Source organism: Nicotiana tabacum, chromosome 14, assembly GCF_000715075.1.
Source record: "Nicotiana tabacum cultivar K326 chromosome 14, ASM71507v2, whole genome shotgun sequence".
NCBI lineage: Eukaryota > Viridiplantae > Streptophyta > Magnoliopsida > Solanales > Solanaceae > Nicotiana > Nicotiana tabacum.
In genome coordinates, this window is record NC_134093.1 from 93,917,475 (window position 1) to 93,938,641 (window position 21,167).

Consider the following 21,167-nt stretch of genomic DNA (forward strand, 5'->3'; position numbering starts at 1 on the left):
TCAAATTTCAAACTTTCGCCAATTAGTGCCGAAACCTTTTAGAATTATCCAAATGCAAATCGGGGCAAATGCCCGAGTCCAAAATCACCATTCGGACCTAACAGAATCATCAAAACACCGATCCGAGGTCAAATACTAACAAGTCAAACTTGGTCAACTCTTCCAACTTAAAGCTTCAACTATGAAATTCATTCTTCCAAACTAATTTCGAATCACCTGGAAACCGAAACCGATGATACACACAAGTCGTAATACATCATACAGAGCTACTCATGCCCTCAAATCACTGAGCAAAGCACAAATGCTCGAAACGATCGGTCGGGTCGTTACACTTTGAACCTTGAAATATTTTTAAAAACTCAAAAGATGTCATTGCAGAAGCCAAAGAAGAAGCTGAATAATACTAGGTTCTTGATCACTGTCGATGTCATTGCTGGGTTCATTGACACAGCTTTGAAAAAATATGCTCGCGAGGGACGACTGCTAGTTCCTGGTTCTAATGTGGACAGTTTCTTCCTTTACCCTGTTAACGCTGGACCTGATGATACTCGTAAAATTATTTCTTTCTTTAATCCTTTGTTATTCTGAAGAGTTTAAGTTATATACGTTATCACTGTCAGAAATTTCTTACACAATCAAGTCAACCAAAAGATTTATATAAGTAAGCCTTTTTAAGATGCGGGATTTGTAATCTTGAAACAAAATTGATTCTATGTTACAACACGTAAAAATTTCTTACATTGGCGACGTATATAAGTTAAATTCTATTCTTAATATTTTCTTGCACTTTTAGATTTAAAATTTGATGCTTTGGTTGCCATTTGCAGAAGATTTTAACTTATGTACATCGACACTGTATTTTATATATCGTACATAGCAAGTAATCTGCTTTATTTTTTCAGTTTACTAGTCTCACTTTCTATGGACGAGTATGTGTAGTTATCCTTTAAGTGTGTAATAGTATAAAAGATCATTTAACTTGTTAATTTATAGAAGTTAAACTCTTTACATTGCTAAACTTGATTTCAGCTATGGGTCCATCAGATGAAATAGGATCACAAGGGGTGAGGAATTTCATTCTTTGCAAGAAGCAAAAACAGCCCCAGATGACAGAAGGAAGTGCAGAGGAGATTTCTCATAAGGGAAGAAGCAGCTGGAAATCTTGGTTAAATAAGTCCTTTTCCTTCAGGATTCATTTCCATTAAATTAACTTTCTCCTCCACTGTCATAGAGGTTTTTATCCAGGTACATATGTCTCTTGACCAAAGTGGTTATTCTGCACTCTCAAGTGCTTGTGGTTGTGATAACATTTATTATGATAATAGTAATAATAATAATAACAAAAAAACAATAAAAATGATGTAACATGTTTATCAGTTCTTAAGTCATTCAAAATGCTAACACGCAGAAGTACAGTATATCAATAATAGTCTTAAAATCTTGAACGTGCAGGGAAAACTTAGAGGTTTCCAGATTCTTTAATCTGAGTTTGCACAAGGAATAAGGAATTAATGATTCCTTAATGCAGAGGCTGCATACGATAACGTGCATTAGTAACAAAGATTATCTTGAAACATAATTAAACCTCTAGATATTGGCATCCTTTATTACAACCAACACCTTCCGCTGTTCGTGAAGCAAAAACAATTTGTTTAATCGTCCCAAGGTATCATTTCTAATACATATGTGGGTCAGGCTCGAACATATTGAGTACATCCTATACACTAGTCATAAATCTTTAATAAATGTGACATAGGGTCTATACGTTCTGAGACGAATCATTTATCCCAATTTCCTCTCCGTAGGATGTCCTGATGACACCTAATCTCTACGACTAGGTAAACCTAACAGTTAATAATAATCTGACAGAAATAATTAACAAAATACTAAAACAAAGATGAATAACTGATGTAAACTTGCGAAAATAGATTCAACAACAATACACTCTCCAAGACCGGTGGAACTGAGTTATAAGCTCTACAAGTAAGCTAAAGTGTCTAGTACATCACTGCCTGAATGAAAAATACAACAGGAAATAAGAATAAAGGAAGGTGACTCCGAGACCTGCGGACGCCGAGTATGCATACCTTGAAGTCTCCGTAAAGCAGCTAACAACTCATCACTAACGACTGGTACGAGCAAACGTGCCTAGATCTGCACAAAAATGTGCAGAAGTGTAGTATGAGTACACCACAACGGTACCTAATAAGTATCAAATCTAACCTCGGTAGAGTAGTGATGGGGAAAGGTCAAGACACCTACTAGGATATAAATAAACAATATGAATACGTAATACAGATAAATAAAAGAAAGCGGAGAAACAATTGATACGACACAGTTAACAACATGAACTAATACCGAAATTGTAAACACGGAAATAACATAAAGAATTCAATTAAAGAGAACCACAATGATCATATATATACAATAATTGGCAAAAGAAAATAAGGAAGAACAAAACAACGAGAATCACGACGAGGTACCGCCTCGTGTATATATACCAAAAATCACAACTGAGGTACCGCCTCGTATTCACAATTCACAATCTCAATCACAATCTTTACTTATACCGCCGCCCGAGCCTTACATTTGAAATAGGTTTTGAAACCAATTTTTTCCGAAATAGCTACACGAATCTTAGCCCACCTTATGATGCCTCGTGGCTTCACGTAATTCCCTTACAAGCAACATGCACATAAGTCCTACCTTATACTGCCGCATGTGTATTAGTATCACATAACAATAACAACTCACACCACAAGTGCCCATATATCACAACATGCCAACAATCAACAATCTCAATATTTCCACAACAATAGCCCATGGCTCCAACGCAACGGGTACAAGAATATCAACAACAACAATGAATGTAAAATGCTCAACAAGGAAGATGTTTCTACAATAACAATTTCGCGTCAATGTGATAACGATTTTGACAACTTCAACACCAATAACTCAACAATTAGATAATGTATAACCACAATATTAAGTAAGAACAACTCACAAGGGAAGAGATAACGTATAACAATGACTTCAAGTAATGGAAATCAATAAGAAAAGGGAAAACATGAACAATAAATTCAAGTAATGATAATCAATAATGAAGGAGATAACATGAACACTAACTTCAAACAATGATGATTAACATTGAAGAGATAGCATGTAACAATAAAAGAGGCAACAAGTTCAACTAAAGCATGAGAGCAATTTATCAAGTAGGATGTAGAACAAGTATTAAACAAGTCAATTAAGGCATGTAAGGATAAACTAACACAAATAAGGGTAGATTGACTATGATAATTTAGAACATGATATAACATTTCAATTAAAGCATGGAAATAGTCTAAGTAGCCTACACTGGTCAAATACCACGTATAACCCGTGTACCCACTCGTCACCTTGCGTACACGGGTTTCACACAAAAGACACAATCAATCCCAAATCCTAAGTGGTACTTCCCCCGCACGAAATTAGGCAAGATACTTACCTCAACTAGGCCAATTCAACACTCGAAAATAGCTTTTCCCTTAAAATTCGCCTCCACATGGCTCAAATCTAATCAAATTGACTTAATACTATCAAACAATGCTAGGAAAATCAATTAGAATAGATAAAGATAAGATCTTTACACTTTTCCCAAAAAGTCAACAAAATTCAACCTGGGGCTTACCCTGTCAAAACTCGGGTCCAATGTATATTCCTACTACGCATGACCCCACGAGTTCATATATGTGATTAGTTTCAAAATCTAAGTCTAAATCGACTCTCAAAACTCAATTTCTTATTTTTCAAAAACTTGACAAGGATTCACAAATTTTTACTTTGATTCACATGATTTTGATGTTAAAATCTAAGATATATTGATGGAATATAATTAGAAATGGATTAGAATCACTTACCCAAAGTTTGCTAGAAAAGGCTTTGCAATTGCGAACTGGCCATCATCGCAAAATTGTGAACCAAGCAAAATCCTGCTGCCTTTGCAAATGCGAAGGGGAAGTTGCATTTGCGACATCTGCCCCCTACTGTCACCTTCGCAATTGCGATAACTGAGCACCAGCATACCAACAATTAATTTTAAGTTCAAAACCATTCCGATACATGTCCGTAACTCATCCAAGTCCTCGGGGCTCTAAACCATATATCCATACAAGTCTACAAAAATCATACGAATTTGCTCGCGCGATCAAAATACAAAAATAACATCTAAAACTACGAATTAAACTCTGAAACGTATGAATTTCAAAGTAAAGTTCAAGAATTTCTAAAATTACAACTAAACGCCCGAATCAACTCCAAACGACACCAAATTTTGCAGACAAGTTCTAAATAACATAACGGACCTATTCCATATCCCAAAATTAAATTTCGAGCTCGATAGCTAAAAGTCAACCTATGGTCAAACGTTTTAACTTCAAATTGCCAAATTTCGGCAAATCAACATAAATAAACCTATGGCCTTCCAAAATTAATTTCGGGCATACGCCCGAGTCCAAAATCACAATACGAAGCTATTAGAGCCATTAAAACACAATTTCGGGGTTGTTTTCACAAAAGTCAAAGTTTGGTCAATATTTCTAATTCAAATTTCTAAGTCAAGAATCAAAGGGTCCAAATCAACCCGAAAGCTTCCCCGAATGAAACTAACCAACTCCGTAAGTCATAAAATCATAAACATACATGTGTGAAACATAAAAAAGGGAAACAAGGTGCAATTACACAAAACGATCCATCAGTTCATTACATTCTCCCCCTCTTAAACAAACGCTTGTCCTCGAACGTGCATAAGGACATACATGAAGTGGTGAATAGATGAGGATAACGACTCCGCATGTCGTGCTCGGTCTCCCAGGTTGCCTCCTCAACCGGATGACTCCTCCATTGAACCTTCACTGAATAATGTTCTTTGATCTTAACTTTCGGACCTGTCGGTCCAAGATAAGAGATATGTACGGTCAAATTCAATATAAATTACCCAACTATGAGTCGGGGTCGAATCCACAGGGAGTTATAAGGGGTGTTAGGAGTATATAAGAGAGCGAATGGATTAACTAAATTTACACTTCCATAAAATGTTTTGATTTCTACTTCTACTATTACTCTAACAATTGCAAGCTAAGTAAAAGAAACTAGAAATGAACGATTATTTTTGGTGTTTTTCTAAATAGTTAAAAAGCCTAGGGATGTAACCATAACCGAGGTGTTCGCCTAATGGTTAAAGACGTTAATACTTGATTTGTTGATTGGAGTGTATTATAGCTCTCAACTTGACATTACCCACTCAATACCTCTCGGTCAAAGAGTGATTTTGTCCAATTTGGCTTTCTCAAGTCCAAATGGGTATCAAACAAAATAATTGATATGAGCTCAAGTCGGGTTCTTACTATATCTAGTTTAAACCCTTTAATTAGGCTAATCAAACTCTCAATTAGCCCAATTCCTTGTTAGCCAAGTTATCCTAGACTAGGTCCCTCTTTCTCAGGTAGAGACTAAGTCAAAAAGGCATGAATCAATGTTTGCAACCATTAATTTTAAAATTGAAGCATGAACTAAGCTAAATAATCAACACCAAATCATATACAAGCATTAAATTAAATACACATAAGGTTTACACACTAGGGTTGGGTCACAACCCTAGTAAGAATCTAGCTACTCATAGTGGGAATTGAAGAAAATAAAGAAGAAAAGCTAATTAAACTCATAATCAAAGATTAAATTGATAAAATATAATGTTTAAACACTAAAGTAATCACAAACTTCCTAAAATGGCAAAATGTAACGGCTACAGTAGCTCAAACTTCAAAACTTGAGTTAAAATATTAAAACTCGTCTATTTATAGTGGCCCAAAATTCGCTGACAAAAATGCCCCTCGAGAGGTTCTACGGCCGAACAATTCCATGTGTGGTCTGCAGATTTCTTCAATTGGCAGGAACTAGGATTCTGCAGCCGCACATTTCTGGATAGCAGCTACAAAACATCTTCTGCGGCTGCACAATTCTTGTGCGGTCCGCACTTTAGCAAGGCATCAGAACTTGGCATTTTGCACACTCTCTGAACTTTGAATCATCTGTCAGTGAAATCCCTATTCTGCAGCTACACAATTCATGTGCGGTCGCACATAAACCAAAGTTCTGCTGAGTTCTTTTACTTGGTCTGCGGGCGCAGATGGAATTCTGCGATCGGCCCTTTCTTCTGCAGACCACACTTCTTTTCTTCTGTGCCCTTTATTGCCTTATGATTCGGAACACTCCTTTTTGAGTTAGATTTCATCATGGGAGACCAAACTTCCAACATTCCTGCAATTTGCACAATTTCATTAGTTTCGAGAACATAAATCAATACTTTCGGACTAAAACAATAGTAAAAAGGTACTAATAAGTAGTCAAAATCCCTACTTATCAACTCCCCCAAACTTAAGTCTTTGCTTGTCCTCAAGAAAATTAATTAGTTTCCGCCTCCTAGAGTTAAGGGTCATTTCAACGAGTCAAAGGCGAGCGATTCACACATTAGTTGGGACCAACAATTACCCACACTACTCATGCATTATCAACAAGGTAACAAGTCTAATATTCATGCATATATAGTTCTAGTGTGACATTTGAGCTTCAAGAATTGACTTTATTCATCAAAGGCTCTTGTTCTATCATGTAGGCCATGGTGAACTCCAAACTCTTCCCCCTCTACTTTCCATTTGCTAAGCTTACTTAAGAATTTAGCACTCAATCCGAAGATTCATGAAAGGCTCACTCATCTCACACAAAAGAATGTCACAAGTACGGCTTCAAGTACCATAGGCTTGCCCCTCATGTAGATTGCCACTAATGTAAGCTCACTTGGTTTGAAATCAAGTAGCACTTCTTTCCGGATGTAGTGAAGACTTTTGGGTTAGGGTAGGATACCATATGGGTAAGTGGTTACACCTTTCCTTAAGCAATCCATCGTTCATTTCTCGGCTCACAATCGTCACTTCTTAGAGGTACTTTCTTTTCATCAGGAACTAGAGAGACTTAACATCACTCTTTCTTGATCATTTTGTTCTTTTTCTCCATTTTTTATTTCTCAATAATTGGGATCAGCTCTTTTTTGAATCCATCAACCATTCCGCTTATTCACGTTTTGCATTTTTCTTTTTGTTCTTTTCTTTTCTTGCCTTCTTTTTTCATAGAGATCATTTATTTTCTCTTTTACTGCCTTGATACCTCTTTCAAATTCCTCATCTTTCCCCTAAACTTATGTTATAAGCCATTTGTTTCACAAGAGTGTTAAGGAAAGTTCGGGTGCCAAGAGAGAGTCATGACAAAACGGGTAAAGGCTTATAACATGGTTATCAAATGAGAAAGTCTAGAGGCTCAAAGGGGTTGACTAGGGATAACGACATTGGTTGGCGATAAAAAGCTCAAACGGTCCAAGGAGAGCCTACAATAACTTCTCAAACCAAGCAAAACTTAGGATTTCACCTTGAAACACATTCGGGGCAAGTTCTAGACCCTTCGCACGGATACTTGGACTAGCAACAATTTATCTCACCCCTCACGCAACTAGATTGTAAAAGAGGATAGAGTCGAGAGCCTACAACGACCATATTCAAGTTTAAAGATCACTACGGTCCAATTAAACCACTCGATGATTACCAAAGTCAACTCAAGAGTCACAAAGTCACTAACTAGAGCTATTTCTTTTAAAATACTTGTCTCTCTCTAACCATAAGCACATAGTTAAGTGTGTTGGTGCCAATTGAAGCATGGTTGACTCTTCTAGCACGACTTAATTAGGTTTTTTTATTCATTACTACTACTATTATTACCTAGACACAAAAACTGACTCATTCCATTAAGAAGGTTATCACGTTATCCATCGTTGGAATGAGTCACCCGGTTCACACAACAACTACCTTTGGAAAGAACCGTGGCGTTACGAAAAACAAAGGCTTATTATCTACTAAAACATGAAAATAAGCTACTTAACAATACAAGAACTAATATGGAAAAGATAAATAAGCTAATAAGCAAAACTACTAAAGATATAATCAATATACATAATAAGAGAGAGAGAGAGAAGATATATAAATACAAATAAGAAAATAAAAAGTATCATCAAATTATTACAGGCCAAATGTATCAAAGTGTACCAAATGTGTCAAATAGACTCCATCCCCCCAAATAAAAGTAAGCATTGTCCCTAATGCTTATCAAAATAAGAGCTAAAGAGGAGAGGGTGAACAAAACTCCCTATGGCTCCTTGGGCATCTCTGTGTCCCCAGAAATGTCATCTCCCTCCGGATCAGCCATCTGAATCACATCATCTGCAAGTCTAGGTGTAGCTGTGTTGGAGAACATCGCATGCACTGCCTCAGTGGTGTAGGCAACAAGGTCTGGCTCTTCAGATTGGCCAGCTGGTGCTTCCAATGTAGATGGTGTTGAAGGATTTGGGGCAGACTGGTACGGGTCAAGCAGCATATCAAAGGGAAGGTCTCCGATTGTAGCATTCTCACCTCCCTTCGCAGCTTATCTACTGATTTCTTGCTGGCATAGGACTTCCTCATCTTCTCCACTTCCTTTCCCAGCTCTTCAATCACTGACCTGTGCTGTACCAAGGTTGCCATGATCGTCTTCTGGTTCTCTAAAAGCTTCTTCAGTGTCTCATCAATGGTAGAAGGAGCTTGAGGTTCCTGAGAAGTGGACTGCACTGCAACAGTACTGGACAAGTCAGTTAGCTTTGCAGTAGCTGTCTGCATCTAGTTGTTGAAACTCACTAATGTCTGGGAGACTTGCAGCACAGATAGTGGGGCATGGGCACTGATCTTAGATCTATGGTGGGAGTTGTAGCATGAGCTGTAGTAGGGGTTATGGATGATGGCGGAGGCATAGTTGAGGCACTAGAGGAAGGATCAGTCGTAGTGGATGGAACATTAACTGTCCCAGAAACTACCATTGTTGGCTCATTAGACTAGCCTGTGGTGGTAGGAGGCTGGACTTTTTTCTTTGGGCTGCTCGCATCTATCAGTGATTACCAATCAAAAGTCTTCTTCAGCTTCACCTTTGTATCAAAATCCCTCGACTCTACCTTTGCATCGGTGAGATATTTTGTAATAGTATTGGGATAAGGGTATGATGAGCTATCCTGTCATGCTATCACTAAGATGTTGGCTGACATCACAGCACCCACATTGATTAGGTACTTGTCTATAATAGATGCCACAAGAACTGCTCGAGGAATAGGAAGGCCAGTTTCGTTATGGCGCGGATCCAACCTGCTGCAAACAAATGTCTTCCATCCCTTTGCCTCAAAGTGTTCCACTGAATAGGAACACCAGTGGCAACCCATGGTGGTGGTGGCCCTGGTGGTGCTAGAATCTCAGCCAACCAAGGTCGGACTTCCTCTTGCAGTGTGCACTTCTCCAGATACTCCCTCGGCTCAACATCCTCAAAGCCCAAATATGCATATAGCATATGCTGATCAAACCTCACCTTGAGGTTGCGTACTTTGGTCACCTTCGTCCCTTTCTTTATATGAGCCACATTAGCATAACATTCATGGACGAGGTATTCTTTGGCATCCACTACACTTTGGGTGAACCAAATCCACCTCTTACGTGCCCTGAACTGTCTCAATATAGCTGGGTTGTACCTCTCCAAATCCTTCAACAAAAACTGTCACTTAAGAGTTAGCGACCTTACTGGCCACCACATACGGAAGCTGGTGAAGGCGGCCTGGCTGACAAAGCGATCCTCCCAAACGTCTTTCTTCTTTGATATTTCAAGGCCGGAAGCTGTAGCATCTCCCCCTCTACCATCATCGGGGATATCAAGTGTAACCTGTGCCTCAGGGACTGGTGTAGCTGATGGCTCAGAAGCCTGACTAGCGCTCTCCGATCTAATGAAAGTGCTGTGAGATGAAGGCGGCTCGCCCCTGAGCTGGTATCTCCCTTGCAGCCTCAACTGTGTGGCCGGCTAATCTCGTCCAATTTCACACCTCAAATTAAGGTTATGAAACGGTCGATTGCAATAATAGTACCGAACGAGAGTCGGAATCGATTTTCATAGGGAGCTATATATGGGAGTTAGGAGTATATATTGTAGTATATGAGTTTGAATATCTTAATTTACACTTCCACAAATTTGGGTTGTTTCTATGTCTAATTTAAAACTAAGATTTTAAAGTTAAGAAATAAAACTAAGAGAATTGTTTTTGTTGTTTTTCAAGTTTTGTAAAAAGCCTAGGGCTATGACCATAAACTAGGTGTTTGCCTAATGTGATATAAACCGCAATACTTATTTTATTGATCGGGGTGTATTATAGCTATCAATTCTCAATTACCCACTCAATACCTCACGGTCAGAGAGTGATTTTTCCCAATTTGGATTTCTCAAGTTCAAATGGGTATTGCACGAAATAGTTGATAAAAGCTCAAGTCGGGTTATTACTATCTCTAGGTTGAACTCTTTAATTGGGATTATCAATCTCTCGATTGTCCCAATTTCTTGTTAGCCAAGTTTTCCTAGACTAAGTCTCTCTTTCTCAAGTAGAGACTAAGTCAAATAGGCATGAACTAATATTTGCAACCATTAATTCCATAAATTAAAGCATGAACAAGGCTAAATAATAAATACTCAACCATAAACAAGCATTAAATTAAACACCAATAAGGTTTACACACTAGGGTTGGGTAACAACCCTAGTAAAAATCTAGCTACTTATGCTTGAAATTGAAGAAATAGAAAAAGAAATGCTAATTAAATTCATATTGTAAAATTAAAATGATAAAATCTATATTAAAATATCCCAAAATATGAAAAACTACTAAAAGAAGCAAAGAGAAACAACTACTGTAGTTGTTGATGTAAAATATTGACCTAATTTTGTGAAACTCTTCTATTTATACAAAGCTGACAATTTCGGACAAAAATGCACCTCGGGAGGTTCTGCGGCCGCACAATTTCATATGCGGTCCGTAGATTTCTTCAACTTGTCAGGAACTGGAGGTATGCGGATGCATAATTCTGATCTGCGGCCGCGAGGCATTCTTTTTGCGGTCCACAAATTTGTAACTGCGGTTGCAACTTGGTTTTGTGGTTCACACTTTTACTTCTGTAGCCGCAAGGCACTTCTTCTGCGGCTGCACTATTCTTGTGCGGTCCGCTCTTCTGGGGGACTTGGAACTTGGGAAATTGCACATTCTCTGAACTTTGTTCCTAGTCCAGATTTTGCAGTCACACAATTCATGTGCTGTCCGCACTTTTCACAAAAGTCTGCTGGACTTTCCTTCATCATCTGCGGCCGCAGATGAAATTCCGCGGTCCGCACTTTGTGAGCTTCTGTGCCTTTTATTTCCTTGAGTTTAGATTACTCCTTTTTGAGTTGGATTTCATCTCGGGAGTCCAACTTCCAATATTCCTGCAATTTTGCACATTTTATCAGTTTCGGGAATATAATTTAACGCTTTTAGACTAAAACAAAAGCTAAAAGGCACTAATAAGTAGTCAAAATCCCCACTTATCAACTCCCCAAACTAAGTTTTTTTGCTTGTCCTCAAGCAAATAAATTAGTTCCCACCTTCACAAGTTAAGGGCCATTCAAGCTAATCAAAGGTGAGTCATTCACACATCAATTGGGACTAACAATTACTCACACCAGTTATGAATTATCAACAAGGCAACAAGTTAAACTTTTATGCACATATAGTTCTAATGTGACACTTGAGCATCAAGAGTTGGCTTTATTCATCAAGGAAGCTCGCTCATTCATGTAGGTTATTGTGGATCCCAAATTCCTCCTCGTCTACTCTCTGTTTGCCTATCTCGCTTAAAAACTTTAGCACTCAATCCAAAGATTTGCGAAAGGTTCACTCATCTCTCTCAAGAGAATGTTGCAAGTATGGCTTTAAGTACCATAGACTTTCCCCTCATGTACATTGCCACTAATGTGAGCTCACTCGGCTTGAAATTACGTATGGCGTTTTCAGAATGTAATGAAGGCTTTCGGACTAAGATTGGTTATACTATGGTAGAGAAAGTTTATCTTTCCTTAGCACTCCATTTTTTTGTTCTTGGCTCATGCTTTGCCAATTCTTTGAGGCACTTTATTTTTTTCTTTTTCTTGGGGAATTAGAGAGACTTATTATCACTCTTTCTTGATTATGACATTCATTTTCTCCCTTTTTGATTTCTCCATGCTTTGCATCGTTACTTTTCTTTGAATCCCTTCAACTCTTCCACTTATTCACTTTCTTTTGCATTTTTTTTCTTTCCTTTCCTTCTCATCATTTTTTTTCTCCTTTTGTGTATACCCCTTTCAAGTTCCTCGTCTCTCCCCCAAACTTATGTTTTTAGCTAATTGTTTAACAAGAGTGTTAAGGAAAACTCGGGTGCCACGAGAGGGTCACGACAAAACGAGTAAAGGCTTGTAACATGGTTATCAAATGAGAAAGGTGCGAGGCTCAAATGGGTTGACTAGGGATAACAACAATGGTGGGCAATGTAAAACTTTAAGCGGGTCAAGGAAAGCATACAATCACTTCTCAAGCCAAGCAAAACTTAAGATTTTGCTTTGAAATACATTCGGGGCAAGTTCTAGACCATTCGTACGGGTACTTGGACTTGCAACAAAAACATATCACCTCTCACGCAGCTCGATCGTTAAAGAGGATATATTTTAGGGCCCACAACGACCATATTCAAGATTAAAAATCACTATGGTTCGATTAAACCACTCGATGATTGCCTAAGTCAACACAAGAGTCACAAGGTCACTAACTAGAGCTATTTCTTTCCAAAAACCTTATTTTTAACCATACGCACGTAGTTAAGTGTGTTGGTACCAAGTGAAGCATGTTTGACTCTTCGAGAATGACTTAATTAGGTCTTTTTATTCATTACTATTACTATTATTACCTAAACACCAAAGACGGACTCAGTCCATTAAGAAGGTTCTCATGCCATCCATCGTTTGGACGAGTCACCCAGTTCACACAAAAACTACCTTTGGAAAGAACCGTAGCATTAAGAAACCCAAAGGCTTATTATCTACTAAAACATAAGAACAACTATTAAATAAAAAAGAAGCTACTAATTCAAAAAGAAGCTACTTAGTTAAACACTAACTAATAAGAAAACAAACATAAAGAAACTACAAAGCAAAAACTATTGAAAGCATAGCGAATATACATAATGAGAGAGTAGAGAGAACATATACATAAGGAGAAAGAAGAAGAAAATAGTATCAAGTTAATTACAGGCCAAATGTCTCAGAATCAGCAAAATATATCAAACAAACTCCACCCCACCCCCTCGAATAAAAATAAGCATTGTCCCCAATGCTTAACAAAATAAGAATAAAGAAAGGGTAAGAGTGAAGAAAACTCCCTATGGCTCCTTGGCCATCTCTGTGTGTGCACAACAGTGTTACCGACCTCAGCCTCATCCAACTGGATCTCATCATCCTCAATTCTGGGAATGGATGGGTTGGTGAACATCTTTGGGAGTGGCTGGATCTCAACTCCGGGAGTGGCTGGATCTCATCATCCTCAGATTGGCCAGCTGGTGCTGTATGTGCTGTAAGATCTGGGCCTGGGTGGTGCAGATCAATCAACATGTCAAATGGAATGTCTCCTGTTGCCGCAAGCTTAGTAACCTGTCTCCAGAGCTTGTCCATTGACTTCTTGGAGGCTTGGGACTTCTGCATCTTCTTTATGTCCTTGCCCAGCTCTTCTATTACTAACCCATGCTGCACCAAAATGGCCATGATTGTGCTCTGATTCTCCAAGAGCTTCTTCAAAGTTTCTTCAACTGTGGGGGGGAGGAGGATTTGGGGTGCCGGAATGAAGGAGTGTGCTGCAACATTACTGGATATGTCAGACAGCTTTGTAGTAGCTATCGACATCCAGTTGTTGAGGCTTGCTAGTGTCTGGGAGACTCGCAGAACAGATAGTAGAGCAGATGGCATCGGCACTGGCTTCAAAGCTGAGGTAGAACCTGTAATGGGGGCTGCTGGAGGCACTGAGGCTAGAGGTGAGGGCATAGCTGCTGCACTAGCTGAAGGCTCTACTGACATAGATGGCATGTTGACTGTCTCTGCAGTTACCACCGATGGCTCATCAGACTGGCCTATGGTGGTAGTCTGCTGACCCTTTTTCTTAGGGTTGTGTGCATCCATCAACGAATACCATGAGAAGGGCTTCTTTGCCCGCACCTTCGTATCAAAATCTCTCGGCTCCACCCGTGCATCCGTAAGATACTCAGTAATGGTGTTGGGATATAGGTAGGAGGTATCATCTTTGCTAGTGACCACAGATATGTTGGCCGACATCACGACACTCACATTGATCGGGTACCCCGTCCATGATGGAGGCGACTACAACTGCTCGCGGGATAGGAAGATTTGTCTCATTCTGACGCGAGTCGAGTCGGCTACATACAAAGATCTACCACCCCTTCACCTCAAAACTCAGGGTGTTTCTGTGAATATATACCCCTACAGTAATCCATGGTGGTGGTGGCCCAGGAGCTGCCAGAATCTCAGCAAGCCATGGGCGAACTACATCTCCCATTGCCAACTTCTCCAAATACTGTGCGGGCTCAACATCATCAAAACCCAAGTAGTTGTTCAATATGTGCTGGTCAAAACGCACTTTCAGGTTCCTCACTTTCGTTACATTTATCCCTTTCTTAATGTGAGCCACATTGACGTAGAACTCCCGGACAAGGTATTCCTTTGCGTCCACTACACTCTAGGTGAACCACATCCACCACTTTCTGCTCTCGGACTGCCTCAAGACTGCCCGATTATACTTTTCAAGATCTTTCAATCGGAACTGTTGCTCAGGAGTAAGCGATCTCACCGACCACCACCCACGGAAGCTAGTGAAGGCTGCTAGACTGACGAATTGGTCCTCCCATGCCTCTTTCTACTTCGACCGCTCAAGGCCAACAACTGTAGTATCTCCCCCTCGGCCATCATCGGGGATGTCATCAAATGTAGTCACTGGTGCCTTAGGGACAAGTGTAGAGGAGGGTTCGAAAGCCGAACCAGCACTTTTTGACTCCTTAGAAGTGCTCTGAGATATGGAAGGCTCGTCCCGGAGTTGATAACTTCCTGGTGGCTTTGATTGGATAGCCGACTGCTCTTGAACCGAGTTTCCCTTTGATTCTTCCCTAGATGGGGTATAAGAACTGGATTCAGAGGGCTCTGCATTTTTCCCTTGACCGACTGTAATCTTCTATGAGATTATCTTTTGGAGGGCGAGGGGTAAAGCACTCTTGTCTCGACCCTTGGAAGGTTCACCCTCCCCTTTGAAGTATCACCTCTGCCTCGATATCTAACCATTTTTTGTATCAAACAAAAGCAGGAGTCAGTTGTAATTCAAGTGCAAACATACAAGAACACGCCAGAGAGACAGTGAATAATACAGTGTAAAACATGCTTAAAGGGTAGGGGAGTGCGGTCATCATAATTATCATTGTGGCCGCAAACTGGGCATTGCAGACGACACAATTTAATCTTGCGGTCGCAAAATTAGATTTGCGGTCCGCACAATTGTTAGTGCGATCGCAGAATTGGATTGCAGTTTGCACAATTGTCATTACGGTCGCAGCTCAGATACCACCAATATGCCAACTCTCTCATAACAGAGAATGGGCTATTTTGCGGCCGCAATCACTTTTCTACGGTCCGCACATTTTCCATTGCGACCGCATATGTGAGTCATCAAATTGTCAACTCTATGATAACGGAAAACTAGTTGTTCTACGGTCGCGATATGATTTCTACGGTCTGCACATTTTCATTGCGGCCGCAGAATCATGCCTGACTAAAGTACCCTAATTTCAACTTTTATGGACCGCACAATTTCTTTTGCGGCCGCAGATTTCAACACAATTACAATTAGAGTTTTACTGTTTGCAATTTTTGCACAAATTTGATATGGTGGTAGTGTATAATCATTGAAACCTATTTACACATTCCCCATAGAGAAAGTACTAGTTGACCCACTACAGTTTTAACCCCACATCGCTGTATAATTGAATTCTACTGACAATTGGCCTAAAACTAACTAACAAGTTATAAATTAAACTAAAAATTGAAAAATTCTACAAGTAATTGAGGCATACCAAATTTGGAGTAGTGCAAATGAGTGATCAAAGATGTTGAGTGTGTGAGATGATTTACCAGATGATTTTAATATTTTAGACTTGTGAATGCTCAGAGAGGGAAAAAAGGTAACAGTAGCCCTAGGCCTTCTATTTATACTGGACGGTTTTGACTGAGGGAAAGAGAGTTGAGTGTGGTCTTAGAATTCCTGTTGCGGTCTGCACTATGTTACCTGGGGGGCTCAGAAGCCCTTTTGTGCTGTGGTCCACAAAATTTTCTGTGAGGCCGCAGAATTTGTTGCGGACCGTAGATTTTATCTTGCGATCGCAATTTGGCTATTTCTCTGACAAACGAACTTCAGAGAGTTGTCATTTTTCCCTTTCAAATGGTGCGGTCTAAAATGTAATGGTGTGGCTGCAGATCACCTTTTGCTGTAGCAACCAAAATTTTGTGGTCCGCGCAATATATTTGCGGTCCGTAATTCTTTCCACACTTAGCCAATTTTCTAGGCATAATTTCTATAAAGTACACTCAATCCTGCAACATACTTCAAAACCAGTTAGCAGTAAAATAACACCTAACTAGAAAAGACGAAAAGAAAAGAAAAAGGAAAATGGGTTGCCTCCCAAGAACCGCCTGATTTAACGTCGCGGCATGACGCATATTACCATCATTTGTAATGAATCACTGCCACCACGTGGCTATCATCAACCTTTCCCAAATAGTGCTTCACTCGGTGACCATTGACTTGGAAAACCTCATTATTTTTGTTCTTCAAGTCCAATGCACCAAAAGGCGTTACACCCATAATTTCAAAGGGACCACTCCATTTAGATTTCAGCTTTCCGAGAAACATCTTCAACCGTGAGTTGAACAACAAACCAAGATCACCCACCTTGAACTCCCTGTTCCGAATGTATTTGTCATGGAGGTATTTCATCTTCTCATTGTATAGGGCTAACTTGCATAGGCATGGTACCAGAACTCATCCAATTCATTCAAATGTGCAACCCGCAAGTAAGCAGCTGCATCCCAATCAAGATTCAATTTCTTTAAAGCCCACATGGCTTTGTGGTCAAGTTCCACCGGAAGATGACAAGATTTGCCAAATACCAAATGGTATGGACACATCCCGATAGGAGTTTTGAAAGCAGTCTGATAAGCCCATAGTGCATCATCAAGCTTTTTTGACCAATCCGTCCGGTTAGCATTCACTATTTTGGATAAAATACTCTTTATCTCCTGGTTAGAGACTTCCACTTGACCGCTAGCTTGTGGATGATAGGGAGTCATAACTTTATGAGTGACACCATACTTGCTAAGCAAAATGTCAAAAGCCTTGTTGCAAAAATGCGACCCCTCATCGCTTATGACAGCCCGCGGAGTATCAAATCTTGTGAAAATATTCTTCTTCAAGAACGCCACCACACTTCTTGCTTCATTGTTGGGTAGAGAAATGGCCTCAACCTATTTGGATACATAATCAACCGCGACCAAGATGTAGATATCTCCACAATAACTCACAAAGGGACCCATGAAGTCAATACCCCACATCAAAGATATCAATCTCCAAAATGGTAGTGAGTGGCATTTCATTTTTCTTTGAGATTCCACCGACCCGTTGACATTAATCACACCTTTTCACCATATCACTTGCATCTTTGTAAAGAGTGGGCCAATAGAAACCGCAACTTAGCACTTTGGCAGCCGTTCTTGTTCCGCCATGGTGACCACCATAAGGCGAAGAATGGCACGCCTCAAGAATATCACTTTGATCTTCGTTCGGCACACATATTCTAATTACCCCATCCGTGCAAATCCGTAAAAGGTATGGCTCGTCCCAATAATAATCTTGACAATCCCGTTTGAGCTTCTTCCTTTGATTTGAAGAGAACTCATCCGGGATGATTCCACACACAAGGAAGTTTGCTAGATCCGTGAACCATGGCACCTCTTTCATTGAAATATCCAAGAGTTTCTCATCGAAGAAGGAGTCATTGATTTGAAGGCCATCATGCGGCCTCCCCTCCTCCTACAAACGAGACAAGTGGTCCGCCACTTGATTTTCACTCCACTTTCGATCTTGGATGTCAATATCAAACTCTTGAAATAATAGCACCTATCTCATCAACCGAGTTTTGGAATCTTTCTTGCTCATAAGATAGCGAAGTGCCGCATGATCAGTATGAACAATAACCTTTGCACCCATCAAGTACGGGCGGAACTTCTCAATTGCAAACACAATGGCAAGGAGATCTTTTTCTGTAATGGTATAGTTGACTTTGGCCTCATTCATGGTCATACTAGCATAGTAGACTAAATGAAAAATCTTGTTGATGTGTTTTCCCAAAACTGCTCCAACTGCTACATCACTAGCATCGCAAATGAGCTTAAAAGGATATTCCAATTAGGAGCGGTGATAATGGGAGTGGTTGTCAACTTGAACTTTAGTAATTCAAAGGCTCTCATGCAATCATCATTGAAGTGAAACTTAGCATCTTTGTCTAAGAGCTTGCACAACGGGTTTACCACTTTAGAATAATCTTTGATGAAACACCGGTAGAACCCCGCATGACCTAAGAAACTTCGCACGTTTTTCACTGAAGTTGGAGGTGGAAGTTTAGAAATCACCTCAGCCTTTGCCTTGTCGAACTCTATGCCATTTTTTGAAATTTTGTGGCCAAGGACAATTCCCTCCTCGACCATGAAATGGCATTTCTCCCAATTTAGCACCAAGTTCGTTTCTTCACACCTTGCCAATACTTTATCCAAATTTACCAAGCAATCATCAAAGGAATCCTCGACCACCGAGAAGTCATCCATGAAGACTTCAAGGTAGTCCTCGACCATATCCGTAAAGATCATCATCATACACCTTTGAAAAGTCACCGGTGCATTACATAAGCCAAATGGAGGCAATGGCTTCTACTCAAAGGTTGGAGGCTCTTTAATTTAAGGCTTTGTAGGAGTTTTCCTATTTTCAAGATCCAAGGAAAGTTTCTGGGGTGCATAGTTGTACGACCCCATTCCTTGCAAAGAATTCACACGTTCCATGAAGCCATCCATATTGTCATCATCAAAGTTAAGCAAGATGACCTCTAACATATCACCCACATTAATCGTGGCACTTGTATCATCAATAATCACATTGGTCACCAAGTCCACGAAAGAACACACTTTAGTGCTATTTGGTTGCCGCATAGATTTGCACACGTGGAACACCACCTTTTCATCACCCACCCGGAAAGTGAGTTCTCCAGCTTCCACATCAACAAGAACCTTCCCCGTAGCAAGGAAAAGTCTTCCAAGAATAATTGACACCTCATAGTCCACTTCACAATCATGAATAACAAAATTCACCGGAAGAATAAACTTTTCAACACGAACCAATACATCTTCAATCACTCCCAACGGTCTCTTCATTGTACGATCAGCCATTTGTAATCTCATAGATGTAGGTCTTAGTTGACCAATTCCCAAGGTCTTGAAAACCGAATCAAATTAATACTTGCCCCAAGATCATAATGAGCTTTTCCAATGGTACAAGGGATTGTGAAAGCATCGGGATCTTCTAATTTAGGACCCATCGAATGCACAATTGCACTCACTTGATGAGTGACTTTGATAGTTTCAAAATTCATCGACCACTTCTTTGTCACCAAATCCTTCATAAGCTTTGCATAATTAGGCATTTGCTCCAAGGCTTCAACTAATGGAACATTTATCGAGAGACTCTTCATAATGTCAATGAACTTTTTGAATTGATTCTCGCCATTTTGCTTGGCAAGCCTTTGAGGATATGTAGGAGGTGGCTTAGGCAATGGTGCCTTAGCCTTTTGCACTACCGGTTCCAGTATGTCAATAACATGATCCCTAGATAGGTTCACTTCCTCTTGAGTCTCTTCCACAATGTCATCAATATCCATCCGCACTTCATCATTTTCTTGCACCACATTGTTCGGGATCTCTTCTTCTTCTACCACTTTCTCATAATCCACGAGTTGCCTATGACTTGAGGTGGGTGCATTCCAACCTCTTCCACTTCTTGTTGTAACGGTCATGGCATGCCCCGTATTGTTCCCACCCTTTGGTTTCACCACCGTGTCACTTGGTAGTGCCACCTTAGGACGAGAATTTAAGGCTTGAGGGATTTGCCCCATTTACACTTCTAAGTAGCGGATCGATGTGTTGTGTGAAGCAAGTTGGGCATCGAAATCAGCATTTTTCTCCATCATTTGCTTAAACATGTTCTCAATATGGCCCATTTTATTGTTGGAAGAACTAGGACCATAGGAAGGATAAAGAGGTGGGTTGCTCGGTTGTTAATACATCGGGGGCCTTTGAAAACCCGATCCCTGATTTCCTTGATTATTATTCCACCCACCTTGATTGTTGCCTCCCCAATTGCCTTGGTTATTGTTGTTATGCCAATTCCCTTGATTATTACCTCCACTCCAATTTCCTTGATTTGTGTTGTTATCCCAATTGCTTTGATTGTTTCTACCACTCCAATTACCTTGATTGTCCAATTTCCTTGATTGTTTTGATGTTTCCATTGTTGTTGGCTTGGGACTTGGAAGTTGTTTCTTTTCCCTTGAAAGTCATTCACATATTCTTTGTGAAGATGAATTACATTGGGATTATAGGAATTGCATGAACTCTTCTTCTTGGTAATTATAGGAATCCTCTTGCTCAAACCCACTATCTTCTTGCACAATATTTTCCACTTTTTGTTGCACTTGCGGACCCTTTGTCCTCTGTTTGTTCACCATCATGTTTACTCCCTCCATTGCATTGAATTGCCTTTGTTTTTGCACTTGTTAAAGTTGAGCCTTTGCCAATTGGTTCATGGTGGTGGTCAATTCGACTATGGCTTCCCATGGTCATGCAATTCTTTGTGAAGGTGAATTACATTGGGATCCCCTTATTGAACATTAGCCCGGGATTGCCATGCCGATAAAGTATCCGCCATCTCATCTAAAATATCACACGCCTCCGCATAAGGCGTAATCATAAAGTTTCCACCGGCAAGTTGATTCACTACACATTGGTTGGTCGTATTGATCCCCCGATAGAAAGT

General features: G+C 39.9%; 1 protein-coding gene across 1 annotated transcript; it reads left to right on the forward strand.

The window, feature by feature from the left end:
- The first annotated feature begins 366 nt into the window (after positions 1-366).
- Positions 367-1,205, forward strand: LOC107790982 (uncharacterized). Its single transcript, XM_016612961.1, has 2 exons — positions 367-550; positions 1,030-1,205. The coding sequence occupies exons 1-2, from the start codon at positions 367-369 to the stop codon at positions 1,203-1,205; spliced, it is 360 nt and encodes a 119-aa protein (XP_016468447.1).
- The last annotated feature ends 19,962 nt before the right edge of the window (positions 1,206-21,167 follow it).

Bases quoted from the DNA above. Each gene is read 5' to 3' on its own strand.
- LOC107790982 (XM_016612961.1), top strand. From the start codon at position 367: ATGTCATTGCAGAAGCCAAAGAAGAAGCTGAATAATACTAGGTTCTTG. The intron at 551-1,029 runs GTAAAATTATTT...ACTTGATTTCAG, and splicing joins CGCTGGACCTGATGATACTC to CTATGGGTCCATCAGATGAA.